This window comes from Juglans regia, chromosome 9, assembly GCF_001411555.2.
Source record: "Juglans regia cultivar Chandler chromosome 9, Walnut 2.0, whole genome shotgun sequence".
Lineage (NCBI taxonomy): Eukaryota > Viridiplantae > Streptophyta > Magnoliopsida > Fagales > Juglandaceae > Juglans > Juglans regia.
The window spans coordinates 23,137,866-23,157,094 of NC_049909.1; the positions used below are offsets into that span (position 1 = coordinate 23,137,866).

The 19,229-nt window shown below is 34.3% G+C and overlaps 3 protein-coding genes and 2 non-coding genes across 6 annotated transcripts; 3 read left to right on the plus strand and 2 right to left on the minus strand.

Moving 5' to 3' along the window:
• Positions 1 to 3,001: 3,001 nt before the first annotated feature.
• LOC118349523 lies at positions 3,002 to 3,082 on the minus strand. The gene has a single exon (XR_004802478.1). It is a non-coding gene; the product is annotated as a small nucleolar RNA R21 (small nucleolar RNA).
• A 483-nt stretch (positions 3,083 to 3,565) lies between these two features.
• LOC118349522 lies at positions 3,566 to 3,645 on the minus strand. The gene has a single exon (XR_004802477.1). It is a non-coding gene; the product is annotated as a small nucleolar RNA R21 (small nucleolar RNA).
• Positions 3,646 to 6,029: 2,384 nt separating this feature from the next.
• Positions 6,030 to 8,927, plus strand: LOC108993589. The gene is made up of 2 exons (XM_018968579.2): positions 6,030 to 6,303; positions 8,357 to 8,927. Exons 1-2 carry the CDS (start codon positions 6,144 to 6,146, stop codon positions 8,638 to 8,640), a joined length of 444 nt encoding a protein of 147 aa, XP_018824124.1. The 5' UTR covers positions 6,030 to 6,143; the 3' UTR covers positions 8,641 to 8,927.
• A 1,792-nt stretch (positions 8,928 to 10,719) lies between these two features.
• Positions 10,720 to 14,489, plus strand: LOC108993600 (probable folate-biopterin transporter 4). Its single transcript, XM_018968588.2, has 7 exons — positions 10,720 to 10,917; positions 11,336 to 11,463; positions 11,826 to 12,047; positions 12,464 to 12,922; positions 13,296 to 13,493; positions 13,578 to 13,715; positions 13,986 to 14,489. Exons 1-7 carry the CDS (start codon positions 10,837 to 10,839, stop codon positions 14,245 to 14,247), a joined length of 1,488 nt encoding a protein of 495 aa, XP_018824133.1. The 5' UTR covers positions 10,720 to 10,836; the 3' UTR covers positions 14,248 to 14,489.
• A 1,059-nt stretch (positions 14,490 to 15,548) lies between these two features.
• On the plus strand, positions 15,549 to 18,684 carry LOC108993643 (vacuolar protein sorting-associated protein 22 homolog 1). 2 transcript variants are annotated; one of them, XM_018968629.2, is made up of 7 exons: positions 15,549 to 15,892; positions 16,018 to 16,128; positions 16,370 to 16,505; positions 16,939 to 17,093; positions 17,505 to 17,612; positions 18,205 to 18,294; positions 18,384 to 18,684. In XM_018968629.2, the coding sequence occupies exons 1-7, from the start codon at positions 15,842 to 15,844 to the stop codon at positions 18,480 to 18,482; spliced, it is 750 nt and encodes a 249-aa protein (XP_018824174.1). In that variant the 5' UTR covers positions 15,549 to 15,841; the 3' UTR covers positions 18,483 to 18,684. The 2 variants fall into 2 exon arrangements, with proteins under 2 accessions (XP_018824174.1, XP_035549844.1); XM_035693951.1 differs by lacking the exon at positions 17,505 to 17,612 and having other exon boundaries at positions 15,670 to 15,892.
• Positions 18,685 to 19,229: the final 545 nt, after the last annotated feature.

Genomic DNA, 19,229 nt, shown 5'->3' on the forward strand with positions numbered 1-19,229 from the left:
TTAGTTTAAAAATAAACTAGGCTATATTAAAAATTTAAATCAACACAAAGATATAGGACATTTATTATTATATCATAAAGTATTCCAAAATATTACTAATTTAAGTCAGCATCTGAATAAGATCAACTTTGACAAGTAAAGAACACATAAGAAACTGAATAATTAAACAGTTAGAACAGCTCATGCATCCACTTGTCTCAATAATAAATGCATGAACCAATCGATAGGGGAATATATATACCAAGAAGCAAAGGAAAATCTATGTGCTGTTTTCAGCTCCTTCATATTAATATGATATATAAATATTATAAGATGAATTTATTATTAATTAAATTGATTAAATTCAACTTCTCAAGCAAAGAACTCACGTACGTAGTAATCAACGGACTAAGAAAATAAATGTAGCACCAAGTTGATCACAGCCTGACATGGTAGTCATGAGTCAAATGCTGGCCTTGTGATGTTGGTGGAATTCCAATTTAACTGAACCCTCTGAGCTTATAATTGAAATTAATTCATGATTCTAGAACTGTCATTATAATTAATAGAGAAATGTTTTAACCACATGAAAGAGATTCCACAAAAATAAATCTATAAACTAACGTGAACTGATGTGATTATATGTTAAATTGTAAAGCTACTTAGTTTTATTATAAAATAATTATAAATATATTATATGAAACCATGTCAGTTTATGTATTTATTTTTATAAAATTTCTTGGTGGCTATAGTTACTTCTCAAATCAATATTACATGCAAGTGGCCATTCATAAAGAATATTTAACCCTATATATAGTGATGGTAACCTGTTGAACTTCAAAAAAAAAAAAAACCTGTTGAACTTTACTAATTTGAGGAAGAAAAAGTGTGTACCTAATTTAGGCATATGATCTTTATAATAAAAACGCATACAAATCTAGCTAGCTTGTTATATACTGATTTATTCATCGACCATTAATCATTTTGTAACATTATTACAAGGTTGATAGCTGTCCAAAACCCAATATGTTTTTCTGATCTGAAAGTTACTTTAATTAGGAGATTGCAACGAAATTAGCTGCATATATATCAGTTTTAACAAGATTCATTAGAAAAGGCATTGTTCGTGTAATCCTAAACGAGACACGTGCAATTTAAATTCATATGTAGGAAAAGTAGTCAAGCTGCATGATGCATTTAATTAAGAAACAAATTAAATTTGTACTGAGAAAGCGACATCCATCCATCCCCACCCACCGTGCACAGGCTGGAAGGTACAAAGCTGTGCATTGATTTGTATTGATGATTATCCATTGATTTTTCGAAACCAGCAATTTAAGTATTGACGGTTAACTGTCAACAGGCCGATACAAAGATGTGCACTTGAAGCTTTTTTACAAAAATGTTGCATCTCAGGCTCTCAGCCCGTTTGGATGTTGATCTCTTATAAATTTTGAAGTAAATATAATATTAAAAAGTTATATTATAATAATATAATAATTTTAATTGTTCTTGATACTTTTAGATTAAACACATTATAATATTGCATGCATATAACATATTGCTTTATATTGCTTTAAGGAGAATTTGTCTAATTTCATAGAAATATTTCTTACACATTTTATCAAACACATTATATGTATACAACACAATTTACAAACACATTACACATTTTATCAAACACATTTTCTTATTACAAATTTACAAAACAAATTCATTTCAATCACAACAAAATATCCATACATGTATGCTATAAGTAACGGAATACATAAAATTAAATTGAGCAATTTAACTTTAGGGCTCAAAATCGAATTCTCACTGTAGGCTGAAGCTCGAATTCAAGTCGCGCACTACTGAGGAGCAAAGACTCATGGCGGCACCAGAGAGAGAACAAGGCGGCAAGGTGAAGGTTCACTGATTCAACCGTTCAGACGTGAGACTTGAGAGAGGAGGAAAAAGGAAGGAGAAAGAAGAAGAGAGAATGGAAGGAAAGAAAAATCCTGCATTTTGGACTCCCGTATGATGAAACGAGATTTTTTAAAAAAAAAATTGGAGTCGGAGTTCGGATCTCCAAGGAGCTCTGACTCCGACTCCCTATTCGGAGCCACTCCGCATTCCAACTCCGTTTTCCAACCACTCCAGAGCGGATGTTGGGCAGAGTCGAAAATTTCAAAATTTTGCTCAACCAGCTTATGAGCATGCAAGGAAGGGATACTGCCATTATTCTCCAGCCTGCCTCCAGCCTCTCCTCTGATCATGCCTCCGGCAAATACCAACAGAAATGATTTCAATTTGCTATGCAGCATTGCAGCCTGATGAGAAGCAGCTCACCTTCAACAATCTCCGAAATGCAGCATGCACATTCTTGTTCAGATTGGGGCACTTCTCTTGGGTGCGGTCTTGAACAGTTGCCAAAGCCTTGCACATTGCCACGTGACAACGCTGATCCGGGAGACACACAGTACAAAATGGCAAGTGGATGCGCACATCCAGATTCTCAAGCCGATCCTAGCCTTTATAATATATCAAAACAAAACTAAGACGCAGCAGAAAGCATTGATATCATCACCAAGGAGGCATATTCAAGACTAAGGATGAATTTAACTTCCCCAACCAATCTGAATCAATTCAGATCCCATTATCCCGAAACTAACCTCATAGAAAACAGCCAGACCCATAATACCAAGCAAGAATTCTGCTGCCGGAGTGATTTTGCAAGGTACACAGATACAGAATAATAGTACCTCAAAATACCAAACAACTACCACAGAATTCGTTTGTCCATCAATTGACATATGTCTACTATTTTCTACTAAACACAGTCCTCGTGGGAATGCAAAGTCAGTTTTCAAGATTTTCTCCAAGTAAATAAATGAATAAGTTTCACAAATAATTTACAAAACAAGTTCACAAGTAAAGTCACATTTTTTTTTTACAAAAGCATATAAGCAAAATAGAAACAAACCCAAATAGAGCACCACTTTTACTATGCCACTCTATAATACCAAAGGCTAATAGCCATCATCCCTCAGAATCCAATGCTCTCATCAAATGGAAATTCAGTCCACTACTTTTAATTTTCATATAATTCTTCACAGGGATTCAAAGCAAAATTTCTCATCAGAGCCAAAAATAGAAAAACAAAATATAAACAAGACGTGTGCACAAAACACCTTATAAGGTAGATGTTTACTTAAACCAGCCAAAATGAACCGCACCACACGAGCTCTGGGAGCTACAATGCAAGATGTTATTAACCAGATAATGCAAAACCCAGCTTGTAATTTCATTTGGCAAATACATAGCCATCACATACATAACTATCTAGATAAGAAAGGTTTGGAGATTGGAATGCCCATCGATTGAGATCTGTCCACTAAATTCTATTATGGGCAGTCCTCATAGGGATGCAAAGTCACTTTTAAAGATTTGCCATATGCAAATAAATTAATGAGCTTCACGAACAGATGACAGGACAAGCTCAAAAGCAAAAGTCTTCTTTTTTCTTTTTAGCAGACGTGAACAAAACAGTCAGGGACCTAAGTAGACCACTACTTTCAACTAGAACCTCTACAATTCCAATACACATCCCTCAGAATCCATTGCTCCTCAAATAGAAATTCAGTCCACTACTTTTAATTTTTCATATGATTCTTCACAGGGATTCAAAGTGAAGTTCTTAATCGGAGCTCAAAAATAGAAAACAAAATATAAACAATCGGAGAACACAAAACACCTTATGAGGAACATGCGTACTTAAAACCAGCCAAAAAGAATCAAAACCCAGAAGCTCTGGAAATTGAAATTCTGTAAACTATTGACCAAAAAGTACAGAACCCGACTTGTAATTCCAGTTGGCAAATAGAGAAGAACTGAAGTAGGAAACCCTAACCTCACGTTTGGCTATAGAGAAGATAAAAGGAACAAAAAATACTCAAAAGGCATTCCGAAGGTTTACGATTACAATGTATAAACGAAACGAATGCGCTACTCAAAATACAAACTTGAAAAGTTCTGACTTTTAAGATCTGCGAAGTAATACGGCTAGGGTTTGCTTGTTATATAGAAAGGGGTGACAACACAGATTTCATGTTTTAGTCCTTAAGATCTAATTTAATTACTTTTGTCCCAATCTCGCGTAACAGTTCGAAAAATATGAGTTTCAGTTAATTTTGAGTACGTTTTACGATCTAGTAATATTAGATACAATCATTGAATGCGTAAATATCGTATAATTATTTTGAAAAAAAGTAGGATGTATTATTAAAAAATTAATTTCTTTTTATATGGGTCTTATATTTATTCACTTTTTTTAAAGTGACTACACGACGCTTGCACACTCACGACTGTAAGTATCATTTCTTCCTACATAAAATAATTATTTTATATTAAAAATAATGATATAATCAATCATATTAATGAAATGTATAAAAAAATGAGAAATTTTATTTATAATTCTTATTTAAAAATTATATGTATAGACCTTTTATTAAATTAATAAAATGTATCATTTTAGGATAGATATTTTTATAATTTTAAAAAAAATTTAAAAAATAAAATTATCTATACTTACATTACAATCTTCAAATAAAAACTATACTTAATATTGTTAAAGGATTATAATGTTATAATTTAATGCCTTCATCTATTCCGACTATAATATAATTCATAAGAAAGGAGGATTAATGTGTAGGAAATTTTATTTAAACTAGTGCCTTAAAATTACCTTTCTCCCTGGAAAAAGATGTATTAAAAATGGAAAATAACACAATATGTGTACTTTTAGGTGTTTATGCTTGCCTCTATATATTATACACCTTAACAAAAGCCTCAGTATCCAAGGTTCATGAGAATTAGGGAGAAATAATAAAATTAGGAAAATTATTTGTACGATCTACATATTTATTTTGAAAAAAATTAATAAATCTATAATTCACATGAAAAAATTCATTTTTAATATGAGCTCTACTATTTTTTAAAAAAATATGTATTTTCAAGTTGATGTGTAGAGGATACTTAGTAAGGTATATGATATAATCTGATTTGAAAGATAATTTTTAAAATTTAATTTTTATAAATCAAATTTTACTATTTAAATAATATAAATGATGTGTTTTATATACCGATTTAATAATAAAATTACTATTTTTAAATGGAGTGCGTAAAAGTTATATATTTTAAAATATTTCTAGCAGTAGTCTTATGTTAAAAGTTTTAAAAGTTATAAAAATTTCAAAAACACAATATGTTAATTTCAGTATTGTTGGATTCAAATGAGAAATAATAAAAATGAGAGAGATGGATGAAAAAATCATACGTCTTGTTTGGATTGGGAATTTTGGAGCCGACACTCACAGGTATCTTTTTCCCACTGCCGACACAGACGATACAAACAAGCCAAACAAGCCGAGTCGGACTGGACCCTCCAGTAGCCACAGAGGATGTGGACCAATAGAGAGATTTAGGGCAGGTTTGGGACAAAAAATAAAACACAAAATTTTCATCTCATCTCATCTCATCATTACACCTTTTTCAAATCCTCATACAAAATATAATAAACAATTCAACTTTTTCAAATCCCAAAACAATAATAATATTAAAACTTAATATTTTAAACTTCAAAATAAAATACAAAATTCTCATCTCACCCCCCAAACCTACCTTAGATTCAAAACTAATCTTAATTTATCTCATTTTATTAATATAATTTTCTTAAATTTTTATATAAAATATAATAAACAATTCAATTTTTTTAAATTTTAAAATAATTTTATCAAATTTTTATATTAAGGGTGCGTTTGGCACATAAAATACTCTCAACTCATCTCAACTCATTATTATAACTTTTTCAAATTCCAATACAAAATATAATAAACAATTCAACTTTTTCAAATCTCAAAATAATAATAATATTAAAAAATAATATTATAATAATATTTTATCATCTCAACTCAACTCAACTCATTTCAACATCTAAACTCACCTTAAATATAATAAATAATTTAATTTTTATTCTATTATTTATAAATTATCTCGAACGCATCTTTAACATTAATCGAAACCTCCCCTAAACTGACCGAACACAGCGAACAGTAAGGCCTGCCTGGATATAAATATATCGAAGAAGCCGTGCCCGTACAGGTCTGGAAAGCCAAGACAACGCCATGGAAGTTCAGAAGAAGAAGGTGGTGATGAGTCTTTTTCTTTTTACCTTCTTCGTATCTGAGTCTGGCGTGAGAGCTTGGACTGGTGAAATCCATGGACGAGTTGTCTGTGACGTCTGTAGTGATTCCTCCATTGGACCCGAAGATCATGTTCTTGAAGGTTGCCATCTCTCTCTCTTTTAACTTTGATTTTTTATTCCACTGTCTAATTTTTGTACTTGGGTTTTGTTTTGGGTCGTGATCTCTCATAGATTGGTGGTTCTGATATGGGCTATGCTAAAAATTGATCCTTGTCGGCTTTCGCCAATTTGTGGTTGCTGATAAGTTTATGAGCTGGTTGACCATTCTAATTAGGTTCAATTCATTAATATTGTGAGTGGAAATTAGAAAAAAAAAATGCACTGATTTTGAAGGATATTGTTATCTAAAAAAATTATACATATCTAATTTTTTCTGCACGGTAATGCATATTTGTAATGATTGTGCTTTGGGTGATGGGTTGTATAATGAACTGGGTATAGGTATTTCCCTTCCATAGGTTTAAGTACAGATTCAGGGCCTTTGTTTCGATGTTTGTCGGTGATTTCAAATTTGCTCTGATCGACATGTAAAACATGAAGTGATTTTATTTCAAAAATTCCCACCATGAATTTTCTTCGTGATCTATATAATTGAGCACTTAATTCTCCAATTCAATGTTGTTCATATGCGGGAATCTTGTTATCTTCTCATGTCAATATCACACTGTTGGAATTGTTTGATGCGGAAAAGAATGCGTATTTCTCTTGTTGAATGGGAGACGTGCATCATTTTGTTTTATCTAGTATCAAATTGAAGTGAAGTATTGGCATATGTTCTGCTGCTGCTATGACACGTTCTGATGCAGTTTCGTTCTAGTTTACTTCATACGAGTGCTGAAAATGTATACGGAGGACTGATTAGTTCTGTGAATCATAACTTGGTATTCTTACCCTCCTTCAATGAATTTTGAAAAAGATGCCTACAAAGAGCTTCAAGTTTCCTTTATGTATTTGTTGATCTCTGCTCTTGAGTATCTATGGCTGTGATAGTCAATGTGCAAGCTATAGACGTTCTTGGTTCTTTTTATGTTTAATTGATAATTTCAAGTTGTCCTAGGCCGCTACTCAACTAATTCATGATTTTGAGTTTCAGAATTTTAAAAATTTAGGCCATGTTTGGGAAGTGAGATGAGTTAACATCTCATATCATCTCAAAATTTCTCATAATTTCTTTCTCAAACATTACTCAAACACAAAACACTTTTCAATTTCAAATTTTTAAATTTTTCCAAACTTTCAAACAAAACACAAAAAACAATACAACTTTTGCAAATTTTAAGATAAAAATTATATTCAAACAATTTTTTAACTATATAATATTTTTATACAACTTTTTCTTTCTCATTTCCCAAAACCCAATAAAATATCTTAACTAAAACCATTTCATTACTATTCACAAAATTTTAATTTCATCTCATTACCCAAGCATGCCTAAACCATGGTAGTTTGGATGAGAACTTTTATGACTTTTCTTGACGTGGTTATGTGGCAGTCAAATTTCTAGCTATTTATGTTGTAAATTAATCTCTCCAATTTTTTAAGTTTAATTGGAATTAATGAGATTGTATAGAAGGGTAAGATTTTTAGAAAACTTTGGATGGAGTGGAATGATATTTGTAGACATGGCTTCCATGCCTACATATCTAAAAGAAGGGAAGGACGGGCGGAGGAAGCTGCAAAAAATACTTAACATGTACTCTATGCCTTTGACAGCTTTGCAAATATCTTTCCACGCCTTTTACACAACTTTGAATCATACGACTGATTTCGCACCATTATAAGTAGCCTATAGAACTTTGGAAACATTATTAATGAGGTTTTGTCACAACTTCTAGTAATTTTTTTTGTTTCATGGTGTTCAGTCCTCTTAGTTGGTTTAAACGTTAAGAGATCAAAGTGGAAGATATTTGTTTCCTGTGGAAGTTGTTTTATCAAGTTAAGGACAAAGGCGCAAGGAACATTTAGTACTTTCAACGTTTATTTAGAATGCAGTTCAATATTTGTGCATAGATCACTTGCCCAATAAATTTTGGAGATTACTTATAAAAACAATTATGCAAAGACCAAATCTTGACCTTTTAGCTTGTGCTAATCTTCAGTGAGTTGAAAATGTTGTTTTATTATCTGATGTAGGTGCTGAGGTAGCTGTTCTTTGCATCACAAAATCCGGGGAAGTCTTAAATTATCAGGCATTCACCAACGCTAAGGGGATTTACACAGTGGCTGAGACAATGCCTGAGAGTGACCGCTGGGATGCGTGCCTGGCACGGCCTATCAGCAGTTTCCATGAACACTGTACCCATCTTGGTGATGGTAGCTCAGGAATCAAGTTCAGTTATAATCATCTGTCGGGTTACTCTCACACAGTCAGAACCTTCGTTTATAGACCTGCCACCGTGCCAACCTACTGCATTTGAAATACTGATGGTCGGTGTCGTGTTCCTACATGCTTGAGAACTTGAAAGGAAATCGAGATATAGATCGCTGGTGTTTACCATGAATATGTGATTATGTAATGACCATCTTGATCTAATATGCTTTTTTGGAACAAGGTAGATCATGTGAGTGTATTTATGCATATGTTGTCATAATTATAAACCCAAACTTTTGCTTTTAACGTTATACTAGAACCAGCCTAAAAATGTCAGGCTTGTGTTGTCAGTCTCATTACAAATTCCATAACGTGCATCTTTATCTGTTGGCATTGTTGTTCAGGGAGTCTTGGTTTGGCATGTTTCCCATCTGGTACTTTTATGATGCATTAGCAATGAGCTTGAGAAAAATCGTTTTTGCATACATAAAACTAAGGCATCCTTGAACATCGGATTTATTTGACATTAATTAAGGCGATTGGTTCTGAAGATCAAAATCAACCTGCAAGAAATCTACATCCAGGGAATGTTTGGGAAATGAGAATTTTGTAAATAGTAGTAAAATAGTTTATGAATGGTATTGAATTTGTTTGAGTTGAAAGGGTTTATTGGTTTTTTGAAAATGTTATAAAGTTAAAATATTGTTAGAATATAAATTTTTAATATAATTTTTATTTTGAAATTTGTAAAAATTTTATTGTTTTTTTTTTTATTTTGTTTGAAAATTTAGAAAATTTATAATGATTAGATGAAAATAAATTAAAAATTAAAAATTTGAAATTAAAAATTATTTGTGTTTTGAGTATTGTTTGAAAAGGAAATTATGAAAAGTTTTAAAATAGATGGTTTGTGTTCCCAAAGAAAGGCTAGAAGTTATAAGTATTTAGGGATAAGAAATAAGAGTCTTATTATTTATAGAGTAATAAATTATAAAATAAAATGTTAAATATACTTATAATTTTATTTACAAAATGACACATGTTGATAGGGGTGTAAATCGGTCCAGTCCGATCGGGGGGGTTGATGGAACGAAATTTTTGGTCCATCATTTTTCCTTGACTGGACCGGACTGAGCATCCATAAGAATCGGTCTAGTCCAAGCCAATTTTTTTTTCTTTTTTTTTTCAAATAAATTAATTAAAAAAATTATTTAAATTACTAAATGAAAATTAAGTGAATTATTAATGTGTATTATGTAACTAACTTATTAAAAAATATTTTATATTGCCAATGATAATATATTAGATAAAAATTACATCATTAACTTATATACTTATTATATAAAAATAACATATTAAATTATTAAAAATATTTTTAAAGTATATATAGGAGTTCGATCTGATCTGGTCTAAAATTTATAGACCCCAAGACCGTATCAAATTTTCTCGATCCATAATTTATGGGGCCGAAACCGATCGGTCTGGAGGTCAGTCCAGCCTAGTCAATTTTTCTAGTCCAGACCGACCGGCTTATAGCCTTACATGTTAATGTGTCAATTCCTGAAAATGGTAAAATTTTTAAAATTTAAAATTTAAAATTTAAATGAAAAAAAATGTTGAGAAAATGATTACCACTCGATACTTATAAATATTGTACGTATATCACTACTGAGTAATAAATGATTTAATTGAAACAGTATGGATTGAAGGTGTAAAAAAAAATCGGTGAACCGGTAAACTAGATTGGGCCAGACCGAACCGGTGGGTTTGATCTGGTATCGAGTTTTGTTCGGTCTGGTACTAGTTTTATTTTTCTTAAAATTGGTCAAAATCGATCTTATTCTGATTTTTTTTTAAAAAAAAACCAGACTGAACCGAACCGAACTGGTTCATATAAATGAATTTAAAAATATATTCTTTAAATTTAAAAATAAAAATAAAGACGAAGCCATTACCAATGCTAGCAGGGATACTTTAATTTGGGTAAAAAATATTGAAAAACAAATAGTGTTGAAACTAAGGAAACGTGGAAATAATACTAACAAAATGGAAAAGTCAAGGTATAATGATATCCAACGGCTTGCGACTATTCCAAGTCCCGATGCTGATGTGGCGAGATCTAGTTGGAGCAATAGACGTGTTCAGAAATAACGCTACAGGGACAAACCGTTGAAGAGGTTGAACACCCTCCATCCAAGAATGGAGAACTCGGAGAATGAAATGAAATAGCCAAAAATAAAAATAGTAATATAATACAGCAACAACAGAGAGAGATAGAAGTGGTTTTTTGGAACTCGACAACATGATAGGTTGGGGGAAACAGTTGAAGGCAGCGTTTGGGGCTTCGTTTCTTTGGCTCGTTTGCTTGATTTATTTCACCCAGGTTCCCATTCTTCATCTCTCTTCTTTCTTTTAGCTAAATGCTGTTGTCTTTGTCCAGAAATCCGAATAGATTGGGTTTTTTTTTTCTTTCGGTTTCTGGGATTCGGAGATCTGTGTGGCTCAGGTGATTGTCGTTGATTCTTTCTGGGATCAAAATAAGTACTTCTAATACGTTCATCCAATGATGCAGAACGAGCATAAATTTTTGAGTGATCAAATCGCTTTGTATGCGCTGATATATAGATTCTTGGCTCAATTTTGTAGCTTAATTATGTCTGTTTGGCATGCAAGATTGTGCCTGAGCCGGAGCGTAATTTTCCTAGAGTCATGCTTCACTTCTGTTTTTCTTTTTTTCCCCCTTGCCATCTTATCTGCGATTTCCACCAGCCTAACTTTTTACTATGAATTTTTGAATATAGGGATTCAGATCCTTTGTATGGACAGCAGTTTCCTACCAGCTGAAAGATAGGCTTAAGTTATCGCCCTCGGCATCCCAGTTTGTGTCTTCGATAGCATTTTTTCCGTGGAGCATCAAACCATTATATGGGTATGTATATTTATTTTACTCAGTATAGGCACTTGAAGCGGCATATATGCACGTGCACATACACCTATACGCGTGTTTGTGTCTTTCTATGTGCATGATAGTGGATATATCTAGGTTTGTGTTCATAATAAAGTTCTTACAGCATCCTTGCATTCAATGGACGTGAAGTGATTCCGCCTTGGCTCTTAGAGCAATTTAAGGCATAAAGAAATTCTTCTCGTCGAGTCAAAAATCAAAACTGGAACGATTTAGTTAAATTTGAATGATTACAATAGGTGTGTGTGTGATGTTGTCTTCTAAACTAGTAATATATTTGTACACGTCAAGAATATATCAAGTCTGTTGGTTTATCTCATATGCAGGATTCTGTCTGACTGTATCCCTATAAAAGGGAGAAGAAGGATTCCATACTTGGTGATAGCAACTGTGCTATCTCTCGTGCCATGGATTTTTTTAGGCATAAATGCAACCCTGAGGAATTCCAAATGGCACCTCATGATCTTCTTAATGGTGCAGAATCTGGGCTCAGCCATGGCGGATGTCATAGTTGATGCAATGATCGCTGAGGCAGTAAGGCTTGAGCGGTATGTGAACAGTTCAGGTTTCATTTCCGTTTCTTTCTATGTAAAATAAGTGCATATTACTTATCAAAAAAACATTTAAGTGCATATTGACTTGACCACTAGCTTGCCTGTCAATGGCATAAGATTCATTTGGCATACAACCTTAACTTCTTTAGTGTATGATTTCTTATATTGGGGACTTGGCATAATAGTGAAAGGCAGAATTCCCAATTAATTTTGCATGGTGGAATATGATCCGAACCTACCCAAAATGATAGCAATATCTTGTGCTTGTGTTTAGTATTGGCCAGCAGATATTTTCTTTACATAAACTACCTTCTATGCTGCAATTATGTCTAGTAGACTATTCTATTTAATATGAGTATTGATAGTCTAATATAAGTTAAGACTAAGATCTCACAACTACACTTGATCAGGACTTCATTTGCTGGAGACCTCCAGTCAATATCTTGGTTGGCAATGGCTTTGGGAGGAATATGTGGAAGTCTGCTAGGAGGACTTGCATTAACCAACTTGCAGATAGATACAGTTTTTCTTCTTTTTTCTATACTTCCAGCCATACAGTTACTATCTTGCGGTTTCGTAAAGGAGAATTCTGTAGGCAGCAAAGTGTCGCCTGAATTTACCAATCCAAGAAAGTCCCACACGGTCAATGGAAACAGTAGTATACTAGATGATAATTTAGTGGCAAAGAAGTCCAATATCAGAACTTCAAGAAGAAAGAAGAGCACAACGAAAAACAAAAGGGGAGCAATCGTTCCTCATAAATCCCAGATTCCTGAAAAAGCTGACTTCTTGGCAGTACAGTGGTTCCACTCCATGAAAGCAGCCACTTACAGTTTGTGTCATGCCTTTAAGCAGCCAATCATTTTGAGGTAAATAAAAGAAAAACTCCTACTCAATAATTAATATCATAGTGGTTACGTGTCACATGATACATACCGATGACTTGCTCTCCAGAGCTTTGCCATTTTTAAGGAAGCCAATTGAGATTGTCATTGTCACTCAAATACATAATGTGTCGTGGTCCAGGATTGGTGGTGAAAGCTTCTTCTGGGATGAAGTGTTTCTCTATATCTACCAGGTGGAAGTGCAGTTTAAATGTGCCTTCCCCTTTGTTACTTGCCCTTGTTGTCAATCTAATTGATACACTGGACTTGTTATATATGCCATTTTCATTACAAGGATTTTTTAATTCTTTCTAATCATGGTTACTTTTGATTTCAACTTTGCTCTTGGGAAGACCAGACCAATGACTTGGTTTTTCTTAGCACATGTTACCGTTCCAAATCTCTCGACAGTGATGTTCTATTACCAGACAGAGTTCTTGAACTTGGAAGCATCTTTCTTGGGGACAGCACGAGTTGTTGGATGGCTAGGCCTCATGCTTGGAACCTTAATTTATAACAAATACTTGAAGAAAATGAAGTTACGAAGAATCCTTGCGTAAGTACTACAAAGTCCAACTGTTTCTATGCCTGGTAGATCCCTTCTTTTTCAGTAATAATGCTTGGATCATTTTCTATGCAGGTTGGCTCAAATTAGTTTGTCTTTCTTGAGTCTCCTAGATATCGTGTTAGTATCTCGAGTGAATGTTGCCTTCGGAATATCAGATAGGATTATGGTGCTTTGTGGATCAGCTCTTGCTGATGCAGTCAATCAACTCAAGTATGGCTCAGTTTTCACTTACTGCAGTCTTCTTCACCTGATCTTTTCTTTATGAGACTGTAAATATCTGTAGATGTAGAATTTTTGCATAAACTTCATATTAATGTGCATGTGTTTTTCTATCACACTCGTGTTATGAACTCATCCATTCATCTGTCTGCCTATATCATTGCATGCGTGCATTCTCAATCCTGACCACGTGTCTGGAATTGAGGAGTTTATGAAACTTCCATCATCCTTGCTAATTCGAGTATTTTTCATGAACTGCAGGTTTATGCCATTCCTTATCTTATCTGGACAGCTTTGCCCTCCTGGAATTGAAGGGACTTTATTTGCCCTTTTCATGTCGATAAACAACTTAGGATCGACCCTGGGATCATTTGTGAGTGCTGGATTGGCTTTGATTTTGAATCTCTCTTCGGGTTCTTTTGACAACCTTATTTTAGGCATTGCCGTTCAAGTTCTCTGCACTTTCATTCCAATCGCATTCCTGTTTTTGGTACCAAAGGAAGCTACAGGAATATCAACATAGATAGTGATAGATTCTTCAGCACAAAAGAAAACTTCCATCCACTGAATTTCACTGGATTTTTTTTCATCCGCTGCAGTGATGGAATAGTGGTTTAGATTTTACAGATTTTCACACCAAAAAAATTTGAGTTTCAGTAGCTTCTTTTGAATTGCGGTTTTCCAGTTAGAGCATGGCTGCTGTAATACCGATATGTATAACTCTGTACAACAGTTTTGGGGTAGAAAGAATTACAAAATACAGAATATCAGTTTCCTGAGATATTTATTACTTGAAAGGATGTTTTCTTTTCCTTATATGTCAACTCTGAGATGTGTTAATCCGCATTACAATGTCCTGGTTTCAAGGCTTGTGATGGGGAAAAAGGATGGTTTGCTAGCATGCTGTGGAGCTTTAATGGTTCGCACACTAACCAGCACTTAAAAGTAGAAGATCCAAGTGCAAAACTATGACCTCTAAAAGTTATTATCCCTATAATTGCCATCAGATTTTAATGGCAGAAATGGGCCGGAGATCCTCAAGTGAAACAGATACTATATGTTTTAGTCTTTTTCACTTACCAGTCTAATCACTTTTGAAAACATTACCAAAATGCTTTTTATTTTTTATTTTTTTATACAGTATCTATTTCAAATTTAAAGTGAGGAGGCTCCTTCTCCTTAATAGCAAAATACTATTGTTAACAAGCTTGAGATGGTGCGTTTAGTAGAGCGGGGCTGGTTTGAATAATGCCTAAAAAAGTGGTGGACTTGCTTGCTGGAATAGACCTCATAGTTGTTTCAAGTGTCAGCTGCGTGGAAGATTCATTTGTGTATTATATGGTGTACTTGGATGGAAATAAATGAGCAGTATTTTAACAAGAAGGAGCATAGAGAAAATCTAGAAATTTTTTGTGTTTTCCTTACTTCAATCATTTTCAGCTATTGTACTTAATGGAGGGACTGTTCATGAGTTTTTGTTAAGTGTTTCTTTTATATACTTTCTGTATACATGGGCTCGCCTATTTCATTCTATGAGTAAAATTTTATTACTTATCAAAATAAAAAAAAAAAAGCTTGAGAAAAGGTTATAATTTATATTCCAGCGGAGATTACCGCGTCTTCAATAGCGGTGAGACGTGACAGCAATTTTTGGCAACGCACGTAAATGTAATACTTTACAAGAAGTCACAAAATAGACAATGTCACAATGCCTATTTATAGGCCAATTGCGTCGGGATCTCGACGCCACAAATGTGGAATCCGTCAGTGTATTGTATTTCTAATTTGAGAAATTACTTACATCATCAGTTTACTGATTTAAGCCTCAACACATTCAGTATTATTGAGTTTAAAAAAAAATAATAATAATAATAATTACAGTAAACCGAGAGTACGGCTGATGCGTAGCCGTGCTCAACTAACTTTCTAACAGCAAACTGTCGAAATTACAATAATTCGCCGCAATAACTTAAGAGCTCAGAATGAGTGGGAGGAGAAACCAGGTGAAATTTCAACAGTCGGACCTCAAATCATCAACATAATCTATCTCCGCGCGCGGGCGTGCAGCTTTCTCCTGGTACTGAAATTGTTCTCCTCAGCCTCAAATCCGAAGAACAATGAGAAGACGACCTGGAATTGGAGGCTTACAGAACGCCGCTACAGCTAGGGTTTGTTCGTTAGTTTTTCCCTAAAATTTAAAATTATTATATCTAAATTATTATAATTCTTAGGTTTTTCTTTTGGTTTTTTAGTATCTAAGTGTGAATAAGAATGAAACTCGAAAAATCTGTAGGATCAATATCGGTTGCTGGGCGAAAATGTAGCCAAGATTAGAACTGATTTAATGAAGGAGCAGCTGGCCACGTTTCGCTCCCAGCTTGAAGAATTCGCTCGCAAACACAAGGTCAACTCTGTGTTTTGATTCGCTAAACTTATCGAATATCATGTGGCATAAAAAATCCGTGTCTTTCAAACATTCTTAAAGTCTTTGCAATTTGAATTCCGTTCATTTGAGTGACGTCGAAGATTCTGAATCCACCTGTTGGGGTTTCAAAGTTGTTGAAAATCAGCGTGTTTTAATTGCAATATGTGTTGATTTTTATTATTAAGGACTTAAAGTTTGAGTTCTGCTCTTGGTGGTGCAGAATGATATACGGAAGAACCCGGCGTTCAGATCGCAGTTCCATGAAATGTGTGCGAAAGTGGGAGTGGATCCTTTGGCCTCCAACAAGGGTTTCTGGGCTGAGCTCTTGGGGATCGGTGACTTCTACTACGAACTCGGTTGGTATTCAGAGCAAAGGAGAGGAGCACTCTATCTTTGATTCTTTTCTTATGCTATACTAAGAAAATAGATTATGAAAACGCTTTAAGAAAGAAAGAGAGGAGAGATGCAAATGTAACCATTTTTGGCTATGCTGGGAAATAGATGATGAGCTTTTATTTTCCTAATTCTGAGGGATGATAAAACAAAAATTCTTCTTGTTAAAGAAAGCTTGCATTTTCCACTGTGCTATTTGTGGACTCTTCTACATATGGGAACTCATAACATGATTCTAGCAGATCCTCGGATTAGATAAGTTCCCCCCCCACCCCTCCAAAAAAAAAAAAAACTGTCTATTGTCGATTCCCTGGTTGTTCCTTTGACTAAAAATCTTACAATTTGATATCTTATTTAAAAAAGAATAACACTAAACTTGGCTACTTGGCTAGACAGGAGTACAAATTGTTGATATTTGCTTGGCAACAAGACCCCACAATGGAGGCTTGATAAACCTGCAGGAACTCTGTAATGTGCTTTGTCAGAGACGGAAAAGTGACCGTGGAGGTGTTTCTGAGGATGACTGCCTGCGTGCTATAAGCAAGCTGAAGGTATTATGGTTTCAACATACCCTTTACCTTTATCACATGTATTTGGGTAGGGACTATATGCTTCTTCAAAGTTAGATAAAACTGATGTCTACAACTTTAGGTGAATTCGCTTAGGTATTAGGGTTTCAGCATACCCTGTACCTTCATCACATGTACTTTTTGGGTAGAGGCTATATGCTTCTTCGAATTTCAATAAAACAAATGGCAGTATTACTCTCTTGGTATGGCTGCTAGAACTTATGATGAATTCGCTTAAATTCTTACATTTATGCCACATTTTTATCTGTTGGTTGAACTGTGGCTATGCCTCTTAATTTTAGGAGTTCTGTACTTTACATGCATTCCTTTGTAATTTGGCATGCTTTTGATTTTTTGATATTATAATATTAATATCTAGATGACGAATTTCAGGCATTGGGTAGTGGTTTCGAGGTGATATCTGTTGGAAAGAAAAAGCTTGTTCGATCTGTTCCAACTGAGCTGAACAAAGACCATAATGAGATTTTAGAGCTGGCTCAGGTTACCTGGCATTTTCTGTTTCTTCTTCCTTAAACCTTTTCCTTTTAAAATTTTCTAAGCAGAATTTCATTGCTGCTATTAGATTCTCAAACTGGTTTCAGGTATAGTTGCTTGATGAATTTGATTACCTTTTAAGTTCCGGGCTCTTGGGGATTAATTGGAAATTTGGTTTTTGTCGTGTGCTGCTGGAGGGCAGTTTTGTGATGCATTCCTGTTGTCAATTTGATGTTTTAGTATAACTATTCTTACCGTGATAGGTGATCTATTGGGTAGGGGTTGGGGCAGTTTTAAATGTTCCGAGAAGTAGGACAGGCTTATATATATGCAAAATAAAATGTGGGACCTAGCTGGTCAAGGTTTAAGGTCTTCTGTTGGGAACCTGCAATGTAATTGTTGCAAAATGAATCTAGTCTCTGACATGTTACACAAAGCTTATTTTGATTTCTTTCTAATTTCAACCATTTGAGGATGACAATGTTTTATGGCATTTTTTTTCTTTGATCTTCCTTTATTTTTTCCTCCATGTCATCCATTCTATGTCAGTTTGAACATATGATTCTCTAAAATTGAATTGCCTTTCATGTTCTCTCAGGCTCAAGGCTTTGTGACCGTTGATGAAGTCGAGAGACGGCTCTCTTGGACCTCTGGTCGTGCTATTGATGCCCTTGATACTTTACTAGATGTATGTTCTAGCTACCTATTCTTTTTCATCCCTATACGGCATTGGTATAGTCGGATCAATGGGCTTAAGAAAACCTGTTGATTTTGTAGGAAGGTCTTGCAATGATTGATGATGGCCACAGAGATGGTAAACGCCGGTACTGGTTCCCCTGTGTATCATCCATCTCAACTTCAGTAGCTGATACTTGAATGCTTGATTTTCAAATTAACGCAGCCTGATGGCCGTAATGCCTGCCGGCCAGAGATAAAGGAGGGAAGCTATATGTTATTATTTACTCTGCAATACTCATTGGTCGTACTGAAAGTTAGCCTCTTAACGTGAAACGCAGTTAGATTGTCCATGGCCACTCTTTTTTTTATTATTTTTTATAACATCAGAAATTTCCATTCATTATAAAAAAGTTAACAAACAAGAAAAAGCTATTACATGGCTGCATCTAGTAAAATTCTATAAAGAAGAAAATCTGGACATTGGTGCTACCACTGTACGGTATCATCTATCATTCTAGCATGTCTTGCAAGCAAATGAGCAGCTTCATTTCCTTGTCGTCTAACATGAGTAACTTAAAAATTCACAAATCGCTATAGGAGAAGCTGAATTTCTGCAATCAAAGATCCTGGACTGGATAAATTAGAGCCCCACATACCGATGGCTTCAACAACCACCAAGGAATCCCCTTCCAAATCAGAAATACCCAAGTTTAAAACTATATGTAAACCTCTTAATGCTGCCAAAGCTTCAATTTCATTTACTTCAAATACACCAACTTCCTTACGACAAAAAGCCAATAATACCTCTCCACTATCATAACGTACAATAACTCCAACACCTACAGACCCAATGGAGTTGAACACAACGCCATCAAAGTTAAGTTTTACCTTACCCGTAGAGTCCATGAGAATAAACACTCATTTCTGGCCAATAAATAATGAGAT

What these genes read in the sequence shown, in the direction of transcription:
- LOC108993589 (XM_018968579.2), top strand. Translation starts at nt 6,144, where the DNA reads ATGGAAGTTCAGAAGAAGAAGGTGGTGATGAGTCTTTTTCTTTTTACC. An exon ending in CGAAGATCATGTTCTTGAAG is followed by an intron (nt 6,304 to 8,356) that starts GTTGCCATCTCT and finishes TATCTGATGTAG; the next exon opens with GTGCTGAGGTAGCTGTTCTT.
- LOC108993600 (XM_018968588.2), top strand. Translation starts at nt 10,837, where the DNA reads ATGATAGGTTGGGGGAAACAGTTGAAGGCAGCGTTTGGGGCTTCGTTT. An exon ending in GAGGCAGTAAGGCTTGAGCG is followed by an intron (nt 12,048 to 12,463) that starts GTATGTGAACAG and finishes ACACTTGATCAG; the next exon opens with GACTTCATTTGCTGGAGACC. An exon ending in AAGCAGCCAATCATTTTGAG is followed by an intron (nt 12,923 to 13,295) that starts GTAAATAAAAGA and finishes TGGGAAGACCAG; the next exon opens with ACCAATGACTTGGTTTTTCT.
- LOC108993643 (XM_018968629.2), top strand. Translation starts at nt 15,842, where the DNA reads ATGAGAAGACGACCTGGAATTGGAGGCTTACAGAACGCCGCTACAGCT. An exon ending in AGATTTTAGAGCTGGCTCAG is followed by an intron (nt 17,613 to 18,204) that starts GTTACCTGGCAT and finishes ATGTTCTCTCAG; the next exon opens with GCTCAAGGCTTTGTGACCGT. An exon ending in CCCTTGATACTTTACTAGAT is followed by an intron (nt 18,295 to 18,383) that starts GTATGTTCTAGC and finishes TTGATTTTGTAG; the next exon opens with GAAGGTCTTGCAATGATTGA.